Below are 25,435 nucleotides of genomic sequence, written 5' to 3' on the forward strand. Positions count from 1 at the left end.
AATATATAATATATTAGGCTATCTCAAGGATTCAATGTGCAGTTAAACGTCTTCACACTGATAGAAGCGGGAGTCTCACTGGTGCAGCCCACTTAAGATCAAAGTGCATGTGCTGTATGTGCCCGATGGTGTAAAATGAGTTTGACATCCCTGGCCTAAAAACTATTATCTACACCATGTCTAAAAAGATGTAACGTTATGCTGACAAACTGTTAAATCGATATATTTGAGGAAGACCTGGAAACCCCAAAGGTATTCTCATGAATCGGTTATAAAATCATTTCTAGCGCGATAACTAGCTATCCAACTATGAGTACATTTATTTATTTATTCATTCATTCATTAAACTTAATATTTCAAAGCTACTTATAAGCTTTAATACTAATACTCCAGTTTTTATTAAAAAGGAAAACCATGTGCTTTCGGAAACACGAGGAAACTTTAAATACTACGTCATAGTTCGCCACCTCGTGCCGTCTCCGTCCAATCAGGGAGCGGACTGAATTTAGCCAGCCCTCCTTCTGCAGAGAAGCTTTTGACGGTGGCATGAGTAAATTTTAATACCGAAAGTATTCCCGGCTATGTCCGCCGCCGAAATGGCTTCTGCGGCTTCAGAAGAAGCACCCGCGCTAAGCGACGAGAAAGACGTACCGACGGTGGCCACAAACAACGGCAATGGCGAGGAGAAGGAAAATGGCCCTACCGAACCGGAAACGGAACAGCCAGACGGTAGCCTAGAGCCGAAAATGGAAGCGGTGGAGGCGGAGGTTGGCGAGGAGAAGCCCGCTGCAGATTCAGACAAGGCCGCGAGCGAGGTGGTGTCAGACGACTGTGTTTCTTTGGGCGACAAGGAGGTGACAAATGCTCCCGGAGAGCCAGAGCCAGTAACGGAATCACAGCAGAGCCCGGGAGACGGTCACAGCGAACCTACCGGCGATAGCACGATAAAAGATGCTAAGGAGGAGACGGGAGAGGATAGCCGGAGTTCGGGGACAGACAGCGAGAAAAGCAAAACTGTCAGCGAAGATGGAGATAAAGCCAGCGCTGGTGGTGGGGAGATGGGTGACAAGAGGCGGGCGAGTGTGGAGATATCATCCTCGGATGGTGAACCCTTGAGCCGTATGGACTCAGAGGACAGGTTGGTCGGCGGAATAACTCTTGTAGTGTAGGTGCTGTTGTAGTACCCACCCACCCAAGTAGTGACTGAACGAGTGCAGGATGGCAATCCAGTCTTTGTTTTTTAAAGTTGTCTGTTTTTAGTGTTAAAGTTTAAATCTCACATTTAAAGGTAAGCACAGAGGGCCTTTAACCTCCAGCAGCTGGATGGGAAAAACAACTTTTCAGTGGCTATTCAGATCAGTGTGAAGTGTGGGGATGTATCTAATAAAAGGTTGTTAATGCTGAACTAATCAAATTGTAGCCACTTGAAATTTTAAACCTTATTTGTTTTGCGAGAACACTGCTGACTGTGAGCCCTTTGATGGAAGCACAGCAAATTTGTAATACTATGCTAAGAAGCTATGTGTACCGCACTCATTAAGTTGATTTGGCATGAGTGTTTGTGGCATGCATGGAAAATCCCTTTCAGCCCGAAGGCTTTCAAGCATAGCAAGTATGTAATATCAGCACCTGTTCTTTATGGCTGTGCAAAGCCATCTTTGTTTTATAACTGTGACACTGAATTCCTCCTTGCCCTCTCCTCTTGCTCAGTATCAGCAGTACCTTGATGGAGATGGAGAGCCTAGTATCCAGCGGGCGCTCCACCCCTGCCATGATGAATGGACAGGGTAGTGCCAGCCGCTCTGGAAACAAGTCGATGGCTTACCAGTGTTGCTGGGACCTCTGTCCAGAGTGCTTCAACTCTAGTCCTGATCTGGCAGAGCACATCAGGGGGATTCATGTGGATGGGCAGAGAGGAGGGGTCAGTAGACTGAAAAGTTTTGTAGCCTAGTACACTAGTGCCCCTTTTTGCTCTAGCTCAACACTAACTGCGAAGAGAGCCAAATCACAGTAGAGCAATTTTCTGTAATTGGACGACTTTAATTTAAATTTATAGTTGGCCATTTTCACTTCATCGCTTCAACACCCTGGCAAATCTAAAATAAAGGTCATCTGAATCCTTCTTTTGTTAAAGTGAACTGCATAATTCATTTTCTTACTAATTTCTAGTGACATCCAGTATGCCACTGCACACTCATAAAGCACCTTATGTGCCTATAATCTGATTAAAGTGAATGTTAAACTGCTTTTTCACCAAACACTGGATCCTTTTTTTGTAAGCAAAGTAAATAAAATTTTTGTTGCCACTTTTGTAACAAAATTACTTTTTTTTTCTATATCCCATAAATCAATTAATGTAACGTTCATGCAGTTTCACAAGTCATACTGACATCTTCCATCTGTTGGCGGAATTTGAGAAAAGGTTATTGAAAGTTTTATATTTTGTAATTAGTTTTTACTTTTATTTCATTTTGACTTTAGCTTAGTGTCAGTTACCTTCCAGAGTGGATTTTCTTGTTTTAGTTTAGCTTTTGCTGTTTGAAAATCTTTAGTTTTTATTAGTTTCGATGTTAGTTTTAGTCTTTGTAATTGTTTTTTATGTATGGAGGGCATATGTCAGAGGCAAGATTTAGGAAAACCAACAAAGGCGTTGCAATAGAAAAATCTAACTTATTTTAAAGCAGTTGACTCACACTGCAGACGTCAGGCAAGTTGTAATAGCCTTTTTTATCAAACTAACAAATACTAATGATATTTTCTCTATGTTTTCATATTACTTTTAGGTCATTTTCCAAGTTCCCAGTCGTGTGTTTGTTTTAATTTGAAAGTGTAGTTTTAAACCCCAGCCTTAAAAGGCTGATGTTATTTTTTTGTCTCGTTGAACTAAAATGTTTCTTACATCTAATTTTCGTTTAGTTTTAGTTAACTATAATAACGTTGGTCTTTAGATAACAGGGAAAGTTAGGTTTAGATCATTTCACACATGATCTTAAAAAGGCCTTTCTTCAGGAGTCTTTATCCTCTGTTCAATATTCTGTTATGAACTATTTTTTCTCTCTGTAATCTCTTTTTATTTTGTCATGCTTGCCTGTCTGTGTTCCTCAGGTTTTTGTGTGTCTGTGGAAGGGTTGCAAGGTGTATAACACGCCATCCACCAGTCAGAGCTGGCTCCAGAGACACATGCTGACCCACAGTGGGGATAAGCCCTTCAAGGTAAAACCATAAATAAACTAAGACTTAATGTCCCGCTCTTCTCTTCATTGTCTCATTATCCTTCATAGTATGGGTAATATCCTGACAGGGCCATATGTTTTTCTTGTTTCTGCTTCTCTGCTGCAGTGTGTAGTTGGTGGCTGCAATGCTAGTTTTGCTTCTCAAGGTGGACTGGCTCGTCACGTACCCAGTCACTTCAATCAGCAGAACTCCTCGAGAATGTCTGGTCAGGCCAAACTCAAGGAGGACTCCCCTTCTAAGGCCGGACTCAACAAAAGGAAGAAGCTCAGGAACAAACGCAGGTGCTCCTTACGTACGTACCTTACAGGCGCACGCACCGATCTTATTCCAAAATGCTTCTCATTGTGCTTTTCTCTCCTTTCTGTGTTGAAAAGGATTACAACCTGAGCACATTTTTGAGGTCGCGCTGTGCTTGTTTTGCTTCTAAACTCCCACATGTCTTTGTTGGAAAAGTGAGAGCTGGACCACACACACAAACACCAACACAAACAGGAACTGCTGCCAGCTAGACAGACACACTTTCCACATGGCAAAGTGCTGCATTTCAGTAGGAAGTGTTTCATGTAAAAGTGTAGTTTCTCAATGCTTGGACAGGTACAGATCACTACCTCGTTGCAGGGTTTGCCTTAAATGGCCTGTTTATGCATTATGCAGGTATTATTTTTAATTTCTACACCTCTGTTTGTCTTAATTCTCTAAACAAGAGGTAGTTTAACAACACATGTACAACATTTTCAGTTTTGTAACCTTGGATACAGATGTGATTTGTGCAGTAGTAAACCACCCATCCACCAAGAAATATTGAGTCTTTAAGAGTCTTTTGTCAGGAGTTTTGCATATTCCAGTCAATTTGTAAATTGTGTATGCTTGCCATTATTACCAACTATTAATATATAAAACATACTTTTCTTAAATGGCAACTAGATTGCAATAATATGGATTAAGAAAATCCAAATCTGAACTGAGACATTTGACCTGTATTCTAATGCAATCGAAGGTAATATTCTGCCGTTCACACTTTCTGCTGATAGTCACCTACGCATACGTTCGCTGGTCGTGAGTCATACGTGGCAGTGGTTTCTAAGCGTTTAAGGTTTAGCTGAGGGAAAAAAAATACAGTTACAAAATCCAAAGTTGTGTAATAGTTAATAATTGCCATATTTTCCTTGTTTGGTTGTCAAATCAAGTAAAGGTATGAAAATTTCCTTTCTCCTAAATGTATACTTCTGGTGATTTTTTTCATAATAATGTTTTTCCTTTCAAAGACTGCAGAGCGCTGTGTAAGTATTTTAGAAAACACGATGATGACAACTTCAGATGTTAAGAGGTCAGAGTTTTCTTTCTACTGAATTGTGTCACAGTTATTCAGAGAAACTAAAACAGTCATCTATTGTGTGAGTGCTGTAAAGTGTTCACACTGCATTTTCGCAGGAAATGCACATTTTTCCAGTTTCATACAGCTTTCAATTGAGAGCTGTCATTTGTTTAACTTGTATGTAGAGCTGGGCGATATGAGATTTTTTCATATCACGATATGTTTTTTTCATTTCAGGCGATAACGATATCTATCACGATATAAGCCAAATAACTATATTTGTAAGATTTAAATGTGCCGTTGCTCACAAGTAAAATGTGAAATAATCAGCAGCTTGTTTTTATTTAAATATTTATTTCCCATAATAAGTTCAACAGGGTAGATGTACTTAAGGAACATGAGACTTTTTCAGATAAATAAAGGCAAATATTGCAAACTACACAAAAGGCAGCCGCTAAAGCGTTTAAGTTTCAAAATAGAACAAACAAAACAGACTAAATTGTCAATTCCACTTAGAAACAAAATATTAATTCTAAAAATAAATCTTAGTTTGTTTTACAGAAGAACAGACAAAACTGACTAACTTTTGTCAATATCAAATAAACTGAGAACTAAAAGGAAATTCTCAATCTCTCCTTGTTGTATAGCTTAGCTTTTCAAACAGTTTTAACAGTTACTTTAGTCTGACAAAAGCCGAATGACGAATTAGCGCTTCCAGTCAGAGACTGAGGCTACGTCCACACGTACACGGGTATTTTTGAAAAAGGAGATTTTCCTTTTTCGTTTTAAAAAATAATCCCGTCCACACATAAAGGCAGAAATGAAGGAAAACGCTGCTATGAACATGCCAAAGCAGCAGGTGGCGCTAGATTCCTAACCGTGCAGAAATGTTGGCCAATCAGAAGTCTAGAAGCCTCGGTGGGAAAAAGTAAACAAAGCTGGGGCATAGAAGCAGAACCGAGTCGTATGTGTGGAGGGACAGTAACTGTGTGTATATGTAAGCATTTAAACACTGCAGAGAGTAGAATTAACAGTATTGTAGAAATTCATTTCACCGAAACAATAACGTGGCGCGCAGTGTGACGCATGCACCAGTTTATTGTATTTCCAGACTTGCTTTCGGCACAATTTACAGTGCACGCTACTCTGTTTTTTGTCAGACTTGAAATAGCCGAAATACCTTCACACTACGGAACTTCTATGGCTCTTCCGTTCGACAATCTCTCCGGCATTGGAACCGTCATCTGTTTTCTCTTCGGTCACGCTCGGTTGATTTTTCTAGTCGGCACACTCATTTCCTCCATTACGCGCTGGCTGCTTCCCAAACAAACACACGTGCGGCTTGGCACTTGTGCTGTATGTAACAAGTCACGCGACGTGACGCTGCGGCTGTGATTGGTTCGGCTCTGCGCTACTTAGTTTGGATTGGCTGACCTTTTTTTTTATTTTTTTATTTATTTTTTTATTTTAAGAGGACAAGAGCGGCGAGGTCTATCGCGATAGCTTAATTTCTCTATCGAGTAAAAGTTATATCGCGATACATATCGTTATCGTTCTATCGCCCAGCTCTACTTGTATGGGAGCTGTTGTTACAAAAGATTAGTATTTTTCAGCTGTGAGATGATTGGGGGGCCCAAAATTGGACAAATGGTTTTATATAAACGTGTGTGTACATGTTTGGGACTTTGACTTTACTCCTGTTTTCTGCCTCCCCCCACCCCCCACCCTCCAGCGAGACCCCATGACTTCTTTGATGCCCAGACCATGGATGCCATTCGGCACAGAGCCATCTGCCTCAACCTCGCCACCCACATTGAAAGTGTGGGCAATGGCCACAGTGTTGTCTTTCACAGTACGGTATGTGCTTGACTGAATGTCTTGTAGTTTTTCTAGTGTCTTTTTTCCATTTTAATGGGTTTACACACAACGGGGGAGGGGGCGGTTCAGAGAGAGCAGGCTTTCTCCTTTTTTATGCTTTCCTCTTCTTCATGTCCAGCTTTAATTGGTTTCTTGCTGTGTTTGTTAAAGACTGGAAGAGTAGAGAGATTAAATCAAACACGCAGAAAGGGAAATGCATGTAAAATATTACGTTTGTTTTAAAGTTAGACCAGAAACAATTTTGGCTCCCTCTGGTCATATCTAAAACACTCTTTACTTATGTAAAATAAAAAAATAATTTACAGTTAAACTGATTTCCTCAAAATATCCTGATGTCTTAAAAATGTTAGTGCTAAGACTATTAACCACTAGGAATTCATTCACCAGATTGAAACACACTTTTTGGGCACACTGCAGGCCGCATTATTTGGAAAATAAAGCCATTAAAAATGGTTTAAAAATCACTAACAGCACAAAAATGGTAATGGCAAACAAAGGCAATAAGAATAGCTTTTTTGATTTCAGATGCAAATTTGTATGACTGACATTTGCTCATCAGCTATTTGTATGAGAATGAAAAAGCCTGGTGGTTGTCATGGTCATATGTGACATGGTTTAGAGGTCCAGTTCACAGCTTTGAATTGGCAGAATTAAGGCCTTTGTCCATACGCCTGGCAGTCAAAGCAGAGACAGACTTCATTTTCAGACCTATCAGTATAACTCTCGGATGATACATTAAAAATAAAATAAAAGTCACTCAGTTGTTGTGAAGGGAGAAACGACACATGGAGAACAAACAGTAAATGTGCTTTTTCGCGTTTTTTAGCTGTGCGTTTGCACATAGTTTTGCTTTGGGGATTGACTTGCATTTGGCAGTTAGAGGTACTGCAGTTTTGGCCTTTCAGAGTTAATTTTTTGTGTCTTGGAAGTTGCTACTTTAGATCAGTGTTGGTCAAGTTACTTCCCCAAAAACATAATCCCGTTACTTTACTGATTACTTATTTTCAAAAGTATATATTACTTAGTTACTTTTTAAAAACACGATTTACAACCTGAATAGGTGATAAAGCGATAGATCTTTCAGCCCAATTCTACTTTTTCTGCATAATCTATCATACAAAGTGTAATCAAATGGAAAAATGTCTTTTTAAATCTCGTTTTATTAGTTTTAATCTTTTAACTTTATGCATCAAGCAAAAATTTAATTATATGCAACATTCTCTGACTGGAAGAAATTTGTTTAACATTTAAACCTATTTTCTGCACATTCCAGCACATAAAATATTTTGTTTTTTTGTGTGTTTACACTCAGTCTTTCAAATAGATGCCAGTAAAACACAGCAGAAAATAAAGTCAAAGACTCAGCGGTCCTGTTGCTCTATTTTCACCTGTAAAGCAGGAGTGGCATAGGCGGAGGTTTACCCTGGTGCAGGTGTGCCGCGGTCAGTTGAAGAATCCGCGAGTTTCTCTGTGAGTTTCCCATTACGTCATTGCACACTCGGTGCTTGCTTGGAAGTTTAGGGGTTTTTTTCGCTGTAAAAAGAAGTTTTCTTCCCACGCACGGTGGACGCTAATGTTTTTGTCACTTTTTATGGAATCAAACTCAAAGTAAGGTCAGTACTTCCACGCTTTAAACGCTGCACGCTCATACTCTCTCCCACAATCGATATATGATCCACTGTTGATCTGCACACAGCTGTTGTCACGAATATCGCACTCGCTTACGTCATTGTCATGAGACATTCTCGCAAAAAAATCACGGTCTTAGTAACGCAGCGTTCCTACGGGAAAGTAACGGTAATCTAATTACCGTTTTTGCAATAGTAATCCCTTACTTTACTCGTTACTTGACAAAAGTAATGGGATTACAGTAACGTGTTATAAGTTATACACCCTTACTAGTTGGTCTCCGGGTTCTCGCTACTTTTGTATGTTAAAAGTCTATTTCTTATATAATTGGAACAGGACTTGATTTCTCTTGGCTCAAAATAGGCCCTTTGTGAATGAGTGCAAATGTACAGCTGATCAATGTACAGTTAAGGCACTGAGTTGGTTACATAATTTTATAGAAATTTGAGCTTTTTGCTGCCATTTCTAATGATTTGATAAACCAAAAAATCTTTTACTCTATAATGCAGTAAATAAGAAAACAAGGTTGGAACGCTTGTGTGTCAGAGCACCAAGATCAAATAAGATAAAGAATATTTTCAGGAAACACAGCTGAACTTTCCCAAAGTCATTTATCCGAAAGAACACATAAGAAATTAATAACATTTTCAACGATGGTTTAGACCTTCATCATCATAATGAGCAATAAAATTTGAAGCTGACTTTGTCTTCAGCGTCATCTAAATCTTTCGTCTTCCCTTCAGGGACACCAATAAAGCTGCTCGTTTGTAAATTTATGGCACTGTAATGTTACTTTTTGTACATCCCACATTTTCATTTATATATATATATATATATATATATATATATATATATATATATATATATATATATATATATATATATATATATATATATATATATATATATATATATATATATATATATATATATATATATATATATTGCAGATTTTTTTTTCCTCTTTGCACTTGAATTGAACCTGTAGCAACAGCCCAAGGCCTGATGTTGTTTTTCTCTAAATCGGGCTTCACAGGAAAGACAATTGGTGTGTTTTATGTGTGCAGCTTTCCCCATTTTGAGCCTTGTGCAGAATACATTATTAATGTGTGGTAAAGTGCCCTTTTCACCTTAAACTGGAGCCACATGTGAGCTCTCATAGGAAGAAAAATCTTTTTTCCTGACAAAAATTCCTTAGATAAATGGATTTTCTGTTAAGAAAACTTAACTGTAGCTGCTATTCTAATGCATTTCCACAAGGGAGCACTCTGACTCCAGTTCAGATTGAGTGATGTGGTGTTCTTCAAAAAGATTGAGGGGGGGGAGGAGTAAGGATCATCTGCTGCCTAATCCTCTTTTGTTCACATGGTGTACATGAAACACACACAGTCCCACTCCTTTCTCGGCGCAGTCTCTCTTTACATTTGTAAAGCAGCAGTTTTCCTGCCAGTGTCAGTAATTCTGTTTACACTTGTTATCTCCAGGCAGAAATCTATTCTATTTTACCGGCCTGTACCACTCTAGCTATGAAATATTTCCATTTGACATTTTCCCAAAAAGATATAACAATTCTTAAAAGCGTTGTTGTAGAGCATCACCATTGGCTGATCAGAAACGGGAAACAAAATGTCTCCCCTTTGGCCTCTAAATAAAACCAGCCTTTCTGAAAAGGGTTTTAACCACCATGAAAAACACACAGGTGTAAAAGGGTCGTTTAAAAATAGAGCCCGGTTCTGTTAAAATGTTTGTTTCGGTATTAAAAAGGGTATTTTGTACAACACATTTGCAGTTGTCTCAGTGATGACAACAATGATTCATCCAGTGTAATTTTTTGTGATGTTAGTAAATGAGCACACAATAAATCACAAATATGTAAGCGGTACAGTTCAAAGGAAAAACAAACAAATCTGGCCAGTTAGGTGCACATTAGTGTGTACACCCCTAAACTAATACTTTCTTGATGTACCTTTTGATTACTGACAGGGGTGTTTACACTTTTTGTATTCACTGTACCTCTTTAATGCTTGCATGTCAGCTATAGCAACACCCAGCCCTTCATTATTTGTTAGATTTTTTTGTTTGTTTCTTTTTCTGTTTTTTTTTTTTTTAAGTAAATAATTGATGCATAAAGTGGGTGCAGCTGAGGAGTATTTTTACAGGACTCCTGTTCAGCTCTTTTCTCCTTTGCATTGCCTCTATAAACCTCAACCGGTCAGCTGCAGCAGCCAAGAATTTAAAGACAGGGAGGGAAAATTTGAAGATAAAGCTTGGGAAGAGGTTAAGAGAGGTAACTATTTGGACACAGAGTCAGAAGGAGGAAGAACCAGTCAAGGGAGGGAGAGTAACAGACTTGGAGAGTGAGGACAGGGAACAGGGGTTAAGTGAAGGTTAGGGTCATGGAATCGGAAGGAGATCTTGCCAGTTGGGCATAGATTTTTTTTCTCTGTAATCCCTGAAGGATTGTGGTGACGGGCTGCGATGCTGAGTTAGACCCCTGGCCCCAGTGGACCCTCCCAGGCCTGGGGTTATGGAGCAAAGCCGTGGGGGGTTCTGTGGAGCTTGGCCAATGGGTCTGCTGACCTGTTGGAGCAACTCAGTCATGTTTATGATGGGATATTTTTGCTATTGCACCAATCTGCGTCATCCACAGCTTGACCCCATGACACTAGACAGGCACCCAGTTTTAGCAGGCCTGTCCTCCCCCAGCTGGATTCCTGCAGTTTTCACTGCTTTGTTTTGGAGCCACATTAATATCTGCTGTTCACTCCCTAAGTCCTCCTGCTCTCTCTCCCTCCCATTCTTTTACTTCCCCCTCTCTTACCGTCCTCCCCTGGGTTTATAGAGGATTAAGATCTGTCCCTTAAAGCACAGACCATCATCATCAGACCACTCAGCTCACAAATCACTTCATGCTGCTTAAACACAAGCCCACTTCTTTACATACATGTTCATGGCCCTTTCAAGTGTAGGCTTGGCTTGTGATTATTAACCTGGTGCTACAAGGTGCCTGAGGGCATAAGTTAGCAGCTATGCATTTTTAAATAAAAAAGCAGTAAAGCAGCTGGTTAGTGCACTGAGTCTTACCCGCGGGGCTTAAGACACTCAAGTAGGGCTCACTCCAGCTAGCACAGGAGTTTGACTCTCGTATACAAGCCCTGCTGTTGTCTCTGAGAAACTGTTCCTCTCCATGTGAACTGACGAAGCTGGAGAGCTAGCAGATAAAGGAAGAGGGAGATAAGCAAGAACAAATGAGATACAGTGCTTATTTATGAGATGTGACTAATAGTCTGAAAGGAGTTTTTACATCTTCTGAGGACTAAGTTAGAAAGTTGGAAGAGGCACATCTGAGAGCATTTTAAGTAGAATCCAGTTAGCAAAGAGGTGCAAGTCTGTTTTGATTGTTTGTTTTTGCTTGAGTGAGATATAATATCGGTAGGGAAATGTACTGGGGCAGCACGGTGGCACAGTGGTTAGCACTGTTGCCGCACAGCAAGAAGGTCCTGAGTTCAATTCCAACATCAGGCCGGGGTCTTTCTGTGTGGAGTTTGCATGTTCTCCCCGTGTTTGCGTGGGTTCCCTCCGGGTACTCCGGCTTCCTCCCACCGTCCAAAGACATGCACTTAGTGGGGATAGGTTAATTGGATAACCCAAATTGTCACTAGGTGTGAATGTGCGAATGAAAGTGAGTGCGAATGGTTGTCTGTCCCTGTATGTTGGCCCTGCGACAGACTGGCGACCTGTCCAGGGTGTACCCCGCCTCTCGCCCTATGACAGCTGGGATAGGCTCCAGCGCCCCCCGCGACCCTGAAAAAGGATAAGCGGAAGCGAATGGATGGATGGGATGGATGGAAATGTACTGTATCACTTTCTCCTATAATATATAAACAGGTGCTCCAGACTTTTTCCTCTAATTTGAATTGTCAGAAACTGCTAACTACGTGGGGTCATTGGGGTGGCTGGAGCCTATCCCAGCTGTCACATTCTGAACCGGTCAGCAGTCCAACAGAGACAAAACGCAGAGCGACAGATAACCACATGCTCTCACAGCCACACCTGCGGTTAATTTTAGATCGGGACTTAACCTTTCATGCAAGTTTTTGGGAGGAGAGACCCCCGCTGGTACAGGGAAGACTAGCAAACTCCAAAACCAGTGCTTTGTGAATAATAATGAATATTTGAAAGTGACTTAAACTGGCAGTTATCTCACGGCTGTTTGCAGCTGTGACATTTACAGACTTCCTGATTTATATCACTGTATGTCACATTTCAGTGTATCACACTGTATCACTGTGATACCATTTAGAACTGCCTGTTATCACGGGCAGTGTATCGAGATACGATCAGATGGTAAGTAACTCTTTTAATTCCCCAAGCTATTAATCAATCACCCTGTTTTAGGTGCTTTGATATCCCTCCTTGTGTTTGTCAAGACTTGTGTGTCTGCACACTGTATTGCAGACAAAGGGAACATGGTTGATCTGCCAACTTGGCTGCTGTTTGCAAAGCGTCTAGCAGACAAATGTTAAGGCACAAGTCCAGAAACAACAAAATTAATCTCACCTAACCTAGCCTAAATAGTCCTCGTTTCATTTTTTTGTTTTGCTTATTTTAAAGTTAATCAGTTTATTACAGGTCATGTTTGTGTCCTCCTTGCTTTCCTCAAAACATCACAAAGGTGGAGGAAGATGAAAATACATAATTTGTCAGATTATCCATCAATTAGCTGTATCTGTTTATCATTGAGGTTAGTGGGATCTCAGATAAATAAAACAGATTGAAGCTACTTAAAACACAAAAATCATGCGTTTTGTGAAATGCAGGAGCCGTTGTAAGAGGAGGAGAGCGAGTCTTGCCTCTGTCTCTGTGTCTTGTCTCAGTGGAGCCTGCTCCTTCCTGTCCTCAAACCAGTTTCCATCAATGCCAGAGCTAGTCCCTGGAGTCACAAAAATAATCTCAAAAATTCATGTGCGTAAGAGAAGTTCTTCACATGTGAGCTCATTCACAATCCTAAAAACAGACCCCCTCAAAAAAAAGGCAATTGACGCAAGAGGTTATATCTGTGGCTATTTTTGCCTCTCCTGGTTATTTTTCTTGCTTTTCTTTTCCCTACTGACAATATTTGTGAATTCCACACCAGTTTTACTATAAACCAACACAGCATGAAAGATGAAATGCTATGCATGAAAAGGGCTAGATAGGGAGGAAGTCTTGTATAGTCTCAACTGTATTTTCAAAGAAGAAAAGCCTTGAAGTTTGTAGCTGCAGTGGCTGTGCAAAAGGTTTGTATTGAAACCAGAAACCAAAGCAAAAATGAACACAGGTTTGTGATGCAAACATTCCTCTGTAGGAGTTGGTCTCCGCTAAACGCATTCCTGCCTAACGTGTTGAAGCTTTCGGTTGCGACATAACCCGCAACAGGAGCAGTGACTTTGTGACGATGGAAATGTCTCATGTGCTTTATCTTCTGTCTGAATTAGTTTCTTGGTCTTGCAGTGTGTTGCGGGGCATAGAGCACCCTGAAAATAGAAATCTCACTGAGCTCTCACATGCATTATTAAGACCGGCTGATGATTACACTAACAAGCAAAATGAGCACTGAATCACTTGGTAGGATGTTTGAAGCATGTAACCGTATTATTCATTAGAGAGGTGAGGCCAGAAATAAGACGCATCTTTGAAGCCTTTTCTCCACAGATGCGAGAGAATGCTGCAATACAGACTAAACCCGATACGTCTGTGCTCATGTAAAGCAGCAAAAGGGGCTTGAAATGTAAAGGTTAACAGCCATTTGGGTTAAATTATATTCCTGTGTAAATACTTTGTTCTGAATCTTCCTTGCTGAAGCCAGCTTAATATTTTGTTTTGTTTTGTTCCTCCCATGATTGTCTGTGTAGGTGCTAGCCAAAAGGAAAGAGGGGTCTGGCAAGGTCAAGGTTCTTCTGCATTGGACACCTGAGGACATGTGAGTAAAACTTTTCCTACATGTTATTATAGATCTGCATGAGCATTTGCCTTATATTAAATAATATACAGGGTGTAAGCTTTCGATTTCATAGTGCTTTAGTTCCTTAGCTGTTCACTGGCAATGATCGAAACACATACCGTTAGAAAGGAGGGATTTGTGAATTTCATGTGGTTGCCAGTATGTAGTATAACGACTGCAGTGTCTCCAGGGATGGGTTTGACTATCGTATGGATATATGCCACGAGTCTGGAGGGAGACACATTTTGTAAGCTTTATATTTAGATATGTATTTTAAAATTTACTGCAGGCTTCTATGTCCATTACTTTCAAAAATATATCCTTTTGAAATGGGATGCTTGTTTTTGATAGACTGTGTATAAGCCAAAAAATAAGTGCCAGCATGTTTTAAAGATGTTTTGGCAGGCCTCCTCTGACTTCTAAATTGTGAGACTATTCATGCTTCAGGGGCGTCTGTATGAACCATCTTGGGTTTTGAACTGAAACTGAACCTGACACTTACATGTCTGCCTTGTAAACGGGACAGTCTTTAAGTTGTTGTAGTAACCTTGTCGTGCAAATACTTCTGGGTCTGACTACGAGATGAACTTATTCACTAGTTTAACCCCACTGAGAAGGAGAAGACGTGCACTCTGACATTTGTTAATAATTAATGTGGAATGTTAAAAAGTAATATACTTTATTTCTATAGGACCTTGCAAAACTCAAGTTACAAGGTGCTTGGGGGTAATGGTCTGCACTGATATAGTCCCATTTATCCTTGTTTCTCATTCGCACACTTGCACACTAATGGTGGCAGCGCAGCCATGCTCACCTACCATCTGATTTGGTGTCTTGTCCAAGGGCAGGTTTGCAGCATACTTTACCACCTCAGCCATGGCCACACAATAATAATAATTTATACTAATATTTGTAAGCCATAATATGTAAATGTAACCAGTGTACAACAAGGCAGCTCAACACCTCTTGTACAAACCTCCACATCTGTAACAATCCAAAGACTGAACCACTTGTACAAAATTTACCTCTTTGAGCTGTAGCAGTTTGTACGAGTATGTGTCATCCAGCTGCACATGCAGCGATCTGGGCTTCCTTCATGTCGGGGCTTGTTATAAATCTTCCTTACTTGGCTGAATGAATGGATAAACTTGTACTAAGCCCACTGAGACTTGGACCGTTCTGCACAGTCATCACCCGTTTAAATGCCTTTTGCCAGCTTAGCCTTCCTGGGCTCAGTCCACTGGAGGTGAACATTGGAAGCAAAAAGAGAGAGAGCTTCACAGAACTCTGTGATTGTCAGTAGGGCTTTTGCTCACGGGTAGATCCAACCAAACTCCCAACTCTCCCACACTCCTATTAAAGGTTTTGACTGAAAGGCATCTGAAAATGATCAGAATGCCGACTGAGAAAGAGAACAAGGATGACTAGAGATAAGCGGGAAAGAACTAGAGAAACAGAGAAGGAAGGGGAGCGAGAACAAGGTCAGTGGTGGCAAAGAAATAGTTTGAAAACAAAGGGACCTGGCAAAGACGGGAGTACTGGCACAAGTTTGCAAATTCAGCTGTCTGCTAAAAGCTTCCAGTGAACAGACTGTAGAAAAATCTTTATTCTCTGATGTTTCTGCAGTCCATCCTCCTCTTCTTTCCTTTTCCCATCTCCGATCCACCTCTACAGCCTTCTGCTTTCCATGCATGTGGGAGTTTAATCTAATGTGGGGAGAAATAATAAGGGAGTGGGGAAAGGAAGAGAGAGATGAAGTTTGGTGATTAGGAAACATTTCTCAAATTAATTCCAAACAGAGAGACAAAGATTGAGATTGATGCTGAGACCCCAAAGACAGATGCAGGCAGAATAGATGAGGAAAAGAATAGGAGGGAGAGAGATGGGAGGAAAGTGAGAAATAGGAGTGGGAGCAAAATGGCTGTGGGAGTGAGAAATGTGAGGAAGAGGCAGAATGAAATCAGAGGGAATGAATGATAGGGAGGGGATTTAACAGAAAGATGGAAGGCAAGAATGAGACGCCTTGGTTCATGCAGAAGAAGGCAGTGGTAGTACTGAGTCATACATTTGCCTTGGGCCAGAGGAGTGCTTGGGTCATTAATATGGATAATTATCCCATTACGGAGGGGGGTTACAGTAATGTCTTAAGCCGTGTGGTTGTGAGGGTGGCTTGAGTACCTCTAAACAGATGAAAGTTGACCAGGGGACTGAACTAAGTTTGCTTGTACAACATTTGCGAGGCTGTCTTTTCTATTAAGTTTAGAGGTGACTATTTTGCCACCTCTTGTTGGATAAAGTTCTTTAGTCTGTCAGGCTTTCTTCTTACAGAGGCACATTTTTTAGTTTACATTGATTTTCGGGGCACATTTACCGGTTTGTAAAACAATAAATCTATGATTTCAGACAAGAAGCTTTTCATCCATAGCCAAGAACCTGTGCCAGGTCTCGTTAACTAGCAAGAGAAGTAAGAAAAGAACACTTGATCTCATTCGGCCTCGTTCACTAATACATGCATAGAAATGTTCTTACCCTGCACAAGAAATGAAAGCTCATGAAAAACTACCCTTGGATTTATTAGACTTGCACACTGACCACTGTAGTCTTACCGCCACACATACGTTTGTGAGTTCAGAATAATTTTAAGTCAGTCTGGCCTTATTTCTCTTTTTAAGAAAGCATATTTACCTTGAGGAGAAGTGGAGAAAGTGGTGAGGATGTTGTAAGAACGAAGTATGCTTTCTCCCAGCTAAAAACTGGAAGAGAAGACAAGTTGGAAGTCAGAAAAGGCGCAAAGTGTTTCCATGGGAGTGACAATGAGGTCAAAACAAAGTGAACTGACGGAGGTGCCTGATATCTTTTCCACTGACAGGCTCATTGTGGGTCTCGGGGGGAGTTTTGACACTAAGGTAATACGAAATACAGACTAATAGACCAAAAGAAAAAGAAACCTGGTAGAGAGAAAAGAGCAGCAGATCAGCCCGAAATGAGAAACACTCAACAATGAGTGAAAAACATGTTATCACATCTGTGGGATAGTGCAAGGAATTAGACTGTAAGTGATGACATCACTTATAGGATGAAAAAAGTCACAGCACACACTGCCTAGTTTGTGAGGAACTGTAAATGATGATAAAGCAGACAAAGTGTCGAAAGTCACTCCATCATCATTTGTCCTACACACATCTGAGGCGGCTCTAAATGTGTAATTTGGTAGAATACCCTAAGGATAAGGAAGAATGTAAGCATATAGGCTGCAATGTGCATGTGTGCACATATGTTTCTCAGCCACTGAGTCAATGATTAGCTGTGTGAATGTGGGAAGTCATGTTTATTAATGCTCAAGCTAACCATTCACTGTGTGACTGACACTCATTAACTCCATTTGGATTAATGAGTAACTGATTAACATGAGCCATTATGAACTGAGATTTACCAGCAGTTCACTGAGGAGGAAAAGGGGGATGGGAGGGCTGGGAGAGAGAGCGAGAGAACCATAATTGGAGTCTAATCTTTGATGGATGGGTGAGTGGATTCCCCTGCACGCTGTTGATTGCTTTTGAATAACTAACACTAGAATACACAGTCACTGACAATGAACACCTCCAACCACCGAATCTGTTCTGCACATAGTTATGAAAAAACTAGACGGAGCTTATATTTCCCAACATGGATTTATCTCTTAAATGTTTGTTTTTTTCCCCAAATTCAAATTTTTTTTATTGCTTTGTTTACTTTTAGGCAGCTGCCATACAAGCTAGTGGAGATCTAACAAAAAAGCAACAGTTTCCAAAAGAAGCACCTTTAATATTTATTCTAGTCACTTAAGCAGAAACAGTTTTATAAAAAGGAAAAAAAAAGGGGGGGGGGGGGTATTCACTGTGTAGAAAAGAAAAAAAGTGTAAAATTAGATTTTCTTTTTTTTCCCCTGCTCTGTTTTCAGTCTGCCCCGGGGAACTTTGTCACAAGTTTGCAAGAGTAAGCATGCAGAATTGTCTCTAAATGTACTAAAGATCAATGTAGCTTTGATCTATGATGTCTGACTACATTTTGAAAGCGCACTGGGGGTATTGTCTGGTGGGTCTCTGACCAGTTACTTCTGCACCATAAATTTTGACACGAGGCAAAAGAATTAATGCATAAACCTGCATCACTGCTATTTCTAAGTTTGCTTGTGAAACTCGAGCTGCTAATTTGATCTGATAGGAAGAAAAAGACCGTGTCAAGAACATCCACTTCCTTCCACGCATTCTGTCTGTAGTAGACATGTATGTAAGCCCCCCCCCCTCTCCTCTCAAAAAAAAGAGAATAAATTTATTTTTATTTTAGGAAAAATTAGTGTGAATGTCCATTTGATGTAACCTATGCTCTATTTACTATGAATGGGTTTTTCCTGGCTGAGAGTAGAGTAGGTGTGACTTGACTCCTTGGCAGTAAGCATAATAGAATGAAGGAGGAGGTTATTCTTTGAGCATTTATCATGTTTGATGGGTTTGTAGCATAAACCTATTCGCTGGAACGTTGAAGGCAATATAATTACACCGCAAAGCAAGACACGAAGTAGGCAAGCTTCATGTTACTCGTGCACGGGAGAGAACCGGACAAACGCCGTTCCTTCGCTTGGCCCCAGTTGCTCTCGTCCGTTCTCCCGTATCACTGTCCTTTTATTGAGGTTACATGAATATGCATAGGTTCATTAACATATGACGTCTACATACACAAAGAGTACCGTGTGTGTGTGTGTGTGTGTGTGTGTGTGTGTGCTACTGCTGATCAAAGGGTCATAAAAGCACACAAGCAAACATCCTTGGTCAGGAAGAGGGTAGACCCCCCCTCATCCTAGATAACACAGTAAGGAAGTCTAGCAGTTCATTTATACACAAAAAGCACTTAAACTAAAACAAATGTAACTACGTTAATCCTACCATAACAATTAAACAAGGTACGAACTTTCCCATGCTCCCAGTGTGGAATGCACACCAGGCCTCTGTAGCCTGTTAAAGATCACACAACTTATCACTACACAATTGATTATACACTTCTAAGCATCTATGGTTAAATATTTCTAAGCATAAATGAGTAAATGTTTCTAAGCATAAATGACAATCAACAATACAACTCTATCAATGTTGATTACATTTTTTTTTTTTTTAATTGTTAAACTGATTTTGGTTAGCACTGTTGCTATTTTTACCAACTAGGTCTTGGGTTTGAATCTGTGGTGTAAACCTGACTAAGCAAGGAGTAACGTGATCTCTGGGAAGACAAAACGCATCTAAAATCTCAGAATTTCAGAAGTTTGAATTCGTTTTTAAGAATATATAAAAGTATATTGTATTTTAAATAGAACCGTTCCTAAAGTATTGTGGTGTAAAATCGTAATAGGAAGTTGGGGTGCCGATGGGGTGTAGCCTCTCTTTAGGCTGCAGTGAGTTTTATAGTCAATGAACCGGCTTTCTGAGCCTCCTGTTCTTTGTAGTTTATCAGGACACTTCATATAAAGCCATTTAATATTTTACCAATCTGATTATACTCTTTAGTGGTTTATGATAAACCTTTTGCTTCTGTCACCACTGGGAGCTTCAAGGCCTGGAGCCAGCCATCAATTCAGGGTTGAAGACGAGCTTCACTCTGGCAGGCGTTCCCCAGTAGCTTTCTCAACAGAGGGCCTCCCGCACAATATACATTTCTGGCTCATAAAGACGCGAGGCAAATAACCTTCCCAATTCTCCTCCTGAAAATAAAACAAATCCATTTGTCTTTATTTGGTTTATGTGACTGAATGGGGTTTTTCGATCTTTTAGGGCTTTGAAAATGTGCACGTGTGTTTGTGAATGATATGAGCACTTTGGGAGTGTTTGTGTGTGTGTATTTTCGACACGTGCAACATGCTGCCCCCACTCCCCCCAGTGCAGCCTTCTTATGCATTTCCCAGACACAAGGATATAATAAGTCATCAGTACCACAGCGCACTTACTGTGAGATGTTTACATGTGTAAGTACGAGCACACACACACAGGTGTTTACTGCATTTTTAACACTCCGCAGGTCCACCTCTGTCATTTGAGGTTTGCTTTGGAGAACAACACTAACTCAAGAGTAATCCAAACTGTAAAGCTGCTTTGAAGGGGGCTGTTTCTTGTCGTATCTCTGCCTCTTCTCAGCTTCCTCTTTCTTCTCTCCCCACCATTAAAGGGGATAGAGGGACTTTGTGCACTGCAGAATCAAAAAGGAAAACAACTTAGCATCACACTTCTTTACTTTTTTCAAACTTAAAAAACAACAACAACCAAACAGACAGCATATGCCCTTATCATTTGCATGAGCAAGCTATGTTTTTGCATGATTTAGGGTATTTTGTAGTCCTTTGCAACCACACACTTGAGCAAAAGCATATATATACATTATGCAGCTAGCAGCACCTTCCAGGCACTTAAACATACCATAAAAGGGTTTTTGCAACCACTGAAGTGAATCATTTTACTTTAATGTGTGCCATCCCTGCCTCCACTGCCACTTCATTTTGCTTTCCCTCCTTCCATACTTTCCTGTCCTTCATTTATCAGTTTTGCATTATATTTTCTCTCTTTAGTTCTTCACCTCTACCTTCAACTCTGCAACATCTGAAGCGATACCTGCACACCATAATGCTGAATGGGCTGACTAGGCATGTGAATGACTGATTTGGCTTGGTGACTGCATGCTTGCCTAGCAGCCGCCTGGTGTGTGTGTGTGTGTGTGTGTGTGTGTGTGTGTGTGTGTGTGTGTGTGTGTGTGTGTGTGTGTGTGTGTGTGTGTGTGTCTCTGGGGGCTCCTGTGATGACGCACATAGTGACGGGGGAACGCTGGGGGTGGAGACGGGGAGGTGGGGGCTGTAGGAAGGAGGGGAAGCGCAGCAGACTTGCTAAGCTCTTTGTTTCTTTCTTTTGCACCTCAACTTGCCACGCCATTACTCGGCACACTCCCATACTGTGGGTGCAGTAAGGTGCTACTGCTCAGTTCAGCATTTAATATAACACACTCTCTAATTGAATTTTAAGGGGGAATATAATCAGTCTGTTGTCATTGTACTTCTAAGCCAGTTTTTCCATTTTTTAGTAAAATTTGCAAAAGAAATTACTGACACATACGATCTGATCATGCAAATGAGAGGAAGGTACACTTTTTCCACCCTTTGTGTGTGCTAGTCTGGTCACTTGTGCACGTATGTCTGTTTCTGTGGTTTGGTTCCTTATAGAAACATACCTAGTCTTCAGAGATAGGTGTTAACGTGTTCATTTGACTCACTGAGGCTACATCTTTCCCACCCTGCTCCGTTCGACCCTACTCCCACTCCGTCCTCGGTATCCTCATCTTCGTCTTGTAACCTTGAAATCTGACCACATGTCCTCTTTCTGCATGTGTGTGCTGTCTCGCAGACTGCCTGACGTGTGGGTGAATGAAACAGAGCGATCTCAGCTGAAGACTAAAGTGGTGCACTTATCCCAGTTGCCACAGGACACAGCCATGCTATTAGATCCCAACATCTATCGGTGAGTGTGTGACAATGCCAGTGACCTTTTTGTTTGCATGCATGCATGTCTGAATGCACAATGGCACAGTGCTGCAGATCGGTGTTTTACTGCAGTCAAATACATGGGTAAATATTACCTAATTAAAATGACACTTGTGTGTTTAAGGTTTTTGCCTGCACAGCTATGTGTATGTGAGAATTTCTGCAAGTAGGTCTGTCAGGTTGTTTGTGTCCATGTGCTTTACCATTCTTCCAGCAGGTGGCACCAACTCATGATTTTAGCAGATTGGATTCAACAACCTGATACAGAGAAAACACGTTTTGTGTTCCTTGTAAGGCGAAAAACATTATCTGTTGTGCAGGCTGGTCAGAGAGGTCAGCTTTTGGTTAAAGTACAGATGCAATTTTCTGTTACTTGCATATATGCAGATTGCATTTTACTGAGCAACTGATAAATTCATAAAATGAATAATAAGTTGTTAGTGTTGCTCTCCACATGACCCTGTTTTTTTTTTTTTTATTTCTTTTGATTTTTAAAAAAAATGGAACTTGTCACAATACAGTTTTAATACAGGAAAAAGTAATTTCCTGCTGTTGTGCAAATGCAACTCAGTGGACCACGTTTTCTGTCTTCAAGTGCACCACACACCACTAAACATTAGCTATGATATTATTTGAATCCTGCACAGCTCTTCTAGACTTGCACTCGTCACTGACATGAGAAAACAAGGGTAACTTTATGGCACCCCATAAAAGTCTGAAAATGAATCCTGAAAGAGGAACAATGTGCCTAAAATAACAAAGTGGTCATCTTACCAGAGATATATGGCACACAAGTGTGCTAATCAGCACACAGGCTGGCTGATTTTAATTAGAGGTGAAGGCTCAGTAACTGCAGAGGCTGCTGCTGGACTCTGGTTTCATAGTTGAATATAACCGTCAGCACCTAGCCAATTTATGTCAAGGTTGTCCTCGTGCATGAAATCCCAAAACAAATGTTGTAGCTGCTGCTTATGGCAGCAGATATTATTTGTTTGGACTCCTGTTCATGTATATGAGATGGAATAAAAGACCGTCATAGTGGCAGTGCTTCCGTGATGAAATGTATCCGCCTGAAATCAGCTCAAGCACACGAAGATTCTCTTGAAAAAGTGTCTTGATGCATGCTAAATCGTCCAGGTAAGGATACCCCACAGAGTTGAGTCTGTTCATCTGGACGTAGTGTTTTCTATCTACAACGTTTCTCCCACTAAAAACGCCACGTGCAGATGAACAGACTCAACTCTGTGGGATGTCCTAAAAATGTTTCTTTCTTTTCAGAGCACTTCCTCAAAAGCGTCTGAAGCGCAGGTAAGCTGAACATGTTCAACATCGAGGTGTTTGTGAAGTATAAATAAAATCATTTTAAAAAATGGATTTTAGACACTCTCTACTATATACAAAGGCATGTATGTTGGTTCAAAGCCAACTAGTAGTCATGTTAATCAATTACAGCAGGTACACAAGTAACTTTAATAGGCTATTAATGTGAACCTGAGCTACAAACGAACAGTACAGGACTTAAAGGAGCAACTGGATAACAATATATTTTATGTAGTTTACTTATTACAGCATCATTAATACACACACACACACACACACACACACACACACACACACACACACACTGTTTATACGAATTATTTTAGTGAAGTATTTAAAGTGGGAGCTTTGTGGAAGTTTGCAGCAGCAACAATGTTTTCAGTGACGTGCAAAAAGTCTCAAGACACGCTTAAAACATATATGCGTGAATCATTAAAGTCACATCAGACTCTTGTGTGAAGATGAGTGCATGGTTTTTGAAGTTCACCGTGGTGTTGGTGCGTGTATGCAGATAAGACAGAACTGCTGCCTCATTCTTGCTCGCCACCTCGGCTGTTAAATACACATATGCAGTTGAAATGTCTTTTTTCTTCCCGCTGTGACGTAGATCAAATGATGCACTGACGATAATGTTCGTGCGTCTGCAGTGTTGCTACCCGTGGCTGTGACTTCCCTGTAGTGAAATATCATTACAGAGGATTACTTATCGCCCACAGCTCGGCAGTTCCTGTGTAGCATGAAGCCAGTTAACTGAGAAACAGGCCATTTTGAAGCCACAGCCTTTGGCAATTGTTAGCCTCATTCAAACATTAGCTCTTATTTGGACTTTGTTTATTATTCCATTAATTGACCGCAGTAATGAAGTACATCCAAAAAAGGAAAAAAAAAAGCACTAAAAGCTCTTAATGTAAAGAAGTCAGCTCAGTGTCTGAACACCGAGGATAGATCCAGTTTTTTCTTACTGAAATCTCTTTGCTGGCAGATTAAAAACTCGAGTCTCCATCTCTGTTTCTCTCCTGTCTTTGTGCTCAGCCTGTAAGGGGTCATCTTTGGACTTGATGCTTAAGTTGAAGTTCCTGTATGGGACGCTCTTCATCCGTCTCTGCTGAATGGGGGGAGTGACATGGCGATAAAAGGAAACAGGCTTTTCTGCAGTTCTCCTTTTCCCTCTCCAGCTTTGTATATAAAATGATTGTTGTAGCCAAGTGTGATGTCAAATGGGACTGAAAATTTTTAAAACCTTTGTGTTTAACAGAAAATGAAATGAATGTTGTTGTTTTTTTTTAAACAAGAACCAAACATATTAACTCCAAGTAGTGTAAAAAAAACTGCAACAAAAAACCTGTTTTGTGCAAGCTTGTCAGATAACACAGCATCATTTTATAGCTGTTTTGTGTAAAATATTTATCCAGATTTGTAACTTATTTTTATACCTTGAAAATACTGGTGTACTGTGGATTTCTGTGAAGGTTTTGAATAGAACCGTATTTACTGTGATAATATATGTAAGCTGTCACCTGTAGGGATACTTGGAGATTTTCTAGTTGTAATTACGTTGTACGTGACGTAAGTCTTAACAAATTATCCTATTTATAGTTACTGAATGCAGTACTGTTAACTATGTGTGCGACGGTGAAGAGTGAGGCTGTGCCGGTCGTCAGACAGTTCAAATGGTGTCTGGAGCAATAGGGACACTACAGTGTAGCTCTTAATCTCACCCAATCTGTAGACAGCGTGCCAGAAAATAAAAGGCAGGCATGTAAAATGTTTAAATTGCAGCAACTAACGCGGCCTCCTCTTCCACAAGTAACACGAACTGTATGTATCATAGTTGTTAAATGTTCATTGATTAACATTACCGCTATTTAAGCACTCAAGAAATATTGGTAAGTGTTTTCTACGTAATGTTTGAAATTAACTATTGTGTTTGTAATAAAATTGGGGAAATGATGTTAATGAATTGAACTTGTATCTGTAATGATCCAAATGGCTACATTGGCAATGGCGCAATCCACTGTTGCGTGGCTGTAGTGGAGTGTAAGTTCTTTAAGGGTGTGCTGGAGGGATTGGCTTTACTTGGCATCCATTAGCAGAACAGCTTTGGGAGCATGCTGTGGAGAAGCTAATGACTGGGCTGGCAGAGCAGGGCCACTGCCAGCCTCAAATGTTGGTGAACATGCCTGCAGAGAAAACAGAGTTCAGGGAGAGGTCTGCTACAGTGTGGCTGTCCTGCTCGTCAATATTTCATGCACTGGTCACACATACAAAATTCTTTTGGACTCCAGTGCCTGAAACAGTGTGGCTGAAGGTTTGCTTTTGTGAGCGTTTCTAATATCTGCAATGGTCTGTTGAAGCTTATAGAAATGTTTATGGCAAATGATAATAATGTAATGTTCTAATAATGTAGGCAACTCTGTGTCAGCATGAAATCTTCATAGTCCCACTGCTGGACCAGTTTACATTTTTGGTACTAATATGTGAACCTTTTGATACGGAAATAAATAAATGTTTGTTTTGTTTCTTT

At 40.5% G+C, this 25,435-nt stretch overlaps 1 protein-coding gene across 2 annotated transcripts; it reads left to right on the top strand.

Annotated features, from left to right (window-relative positions):
* The first annotated feature begins 481 nt into the window (after positions 1 to 481).
* LOC146665087 (zinc finger protein aebp2-like) lies at positions 482 to 25,435 on the top strand. Of its 2 annotated transcripts, XM_085412537.1 has the most exons (9): positions 482 to 1,138; positions 1,711 to 1,921; positions 3,106 to 3,213; positions 3,340 to 3,526; positions 6,282 to 6,406; positions 13,951 to 14,018; positions 21,455 to 21,568; positions 22,870 to 22,899; positions 23,944 to 25,435. In XM_085412537.1, exons 1-9 carry the CDS (start codon positions 582 to 584, stop codon positions 23,948 to 23,950), a joined length of 1,407 nt encoding a protein of 468 aa, XP_085268663.1. In that variant the 5' UTR covers positions 482 to 581; the 3' UTR covers positions 23,951 to 25,435. The 2 variants fall into 2 exon arrangements, with proteins under 2 accessions (XP_085268663.1, XP_085268664.1); XM_085412538.1 differs by lacking the exon at positions 22,870 to 22,899.

The sequence above is a fragment of the Rhamphochromis longiceps genome, linkage group LG7 (assembly GCF_057381845.1).
Source record: "Rhamphochromis longiceps isolate RC_006_pf linkage group LG7, R_longiceps_female_GT1.1, whole genome shotgun sequence".
NCBI lineage: Eukaryota > Metazoa > Chordata > Actinopteri > Cichliformes > Cichlidae > Rhamphochromis > Rhamphochromis longiceps.

Excerpts from the sequence above, each read along its gene's own strand:
- LOC146665087 (XM_085412537.1), top strand. The coding sequence starts at position 582 with ATGTCCGCCGCCGAAATGGCTTCTGCGGCTTCAGAAGAAGCACCCGCG. Across the intron at positions 1,922-3,105 it reads TGGATGGGCAGAGAGGAGGG|GTTTTTGTGTGTCTGTGGAA; the intron begins GTCAGTAGACTG and ends TGTGTTCCTCAG. Across the intron at positions 3,527-6,281 it reads CAAACGCAGGTGCTCCTTAC|CGAGACCCCATGACTTCTTT; the intron begins GTACGTACCTTA and ends CCCACCCTCCAG.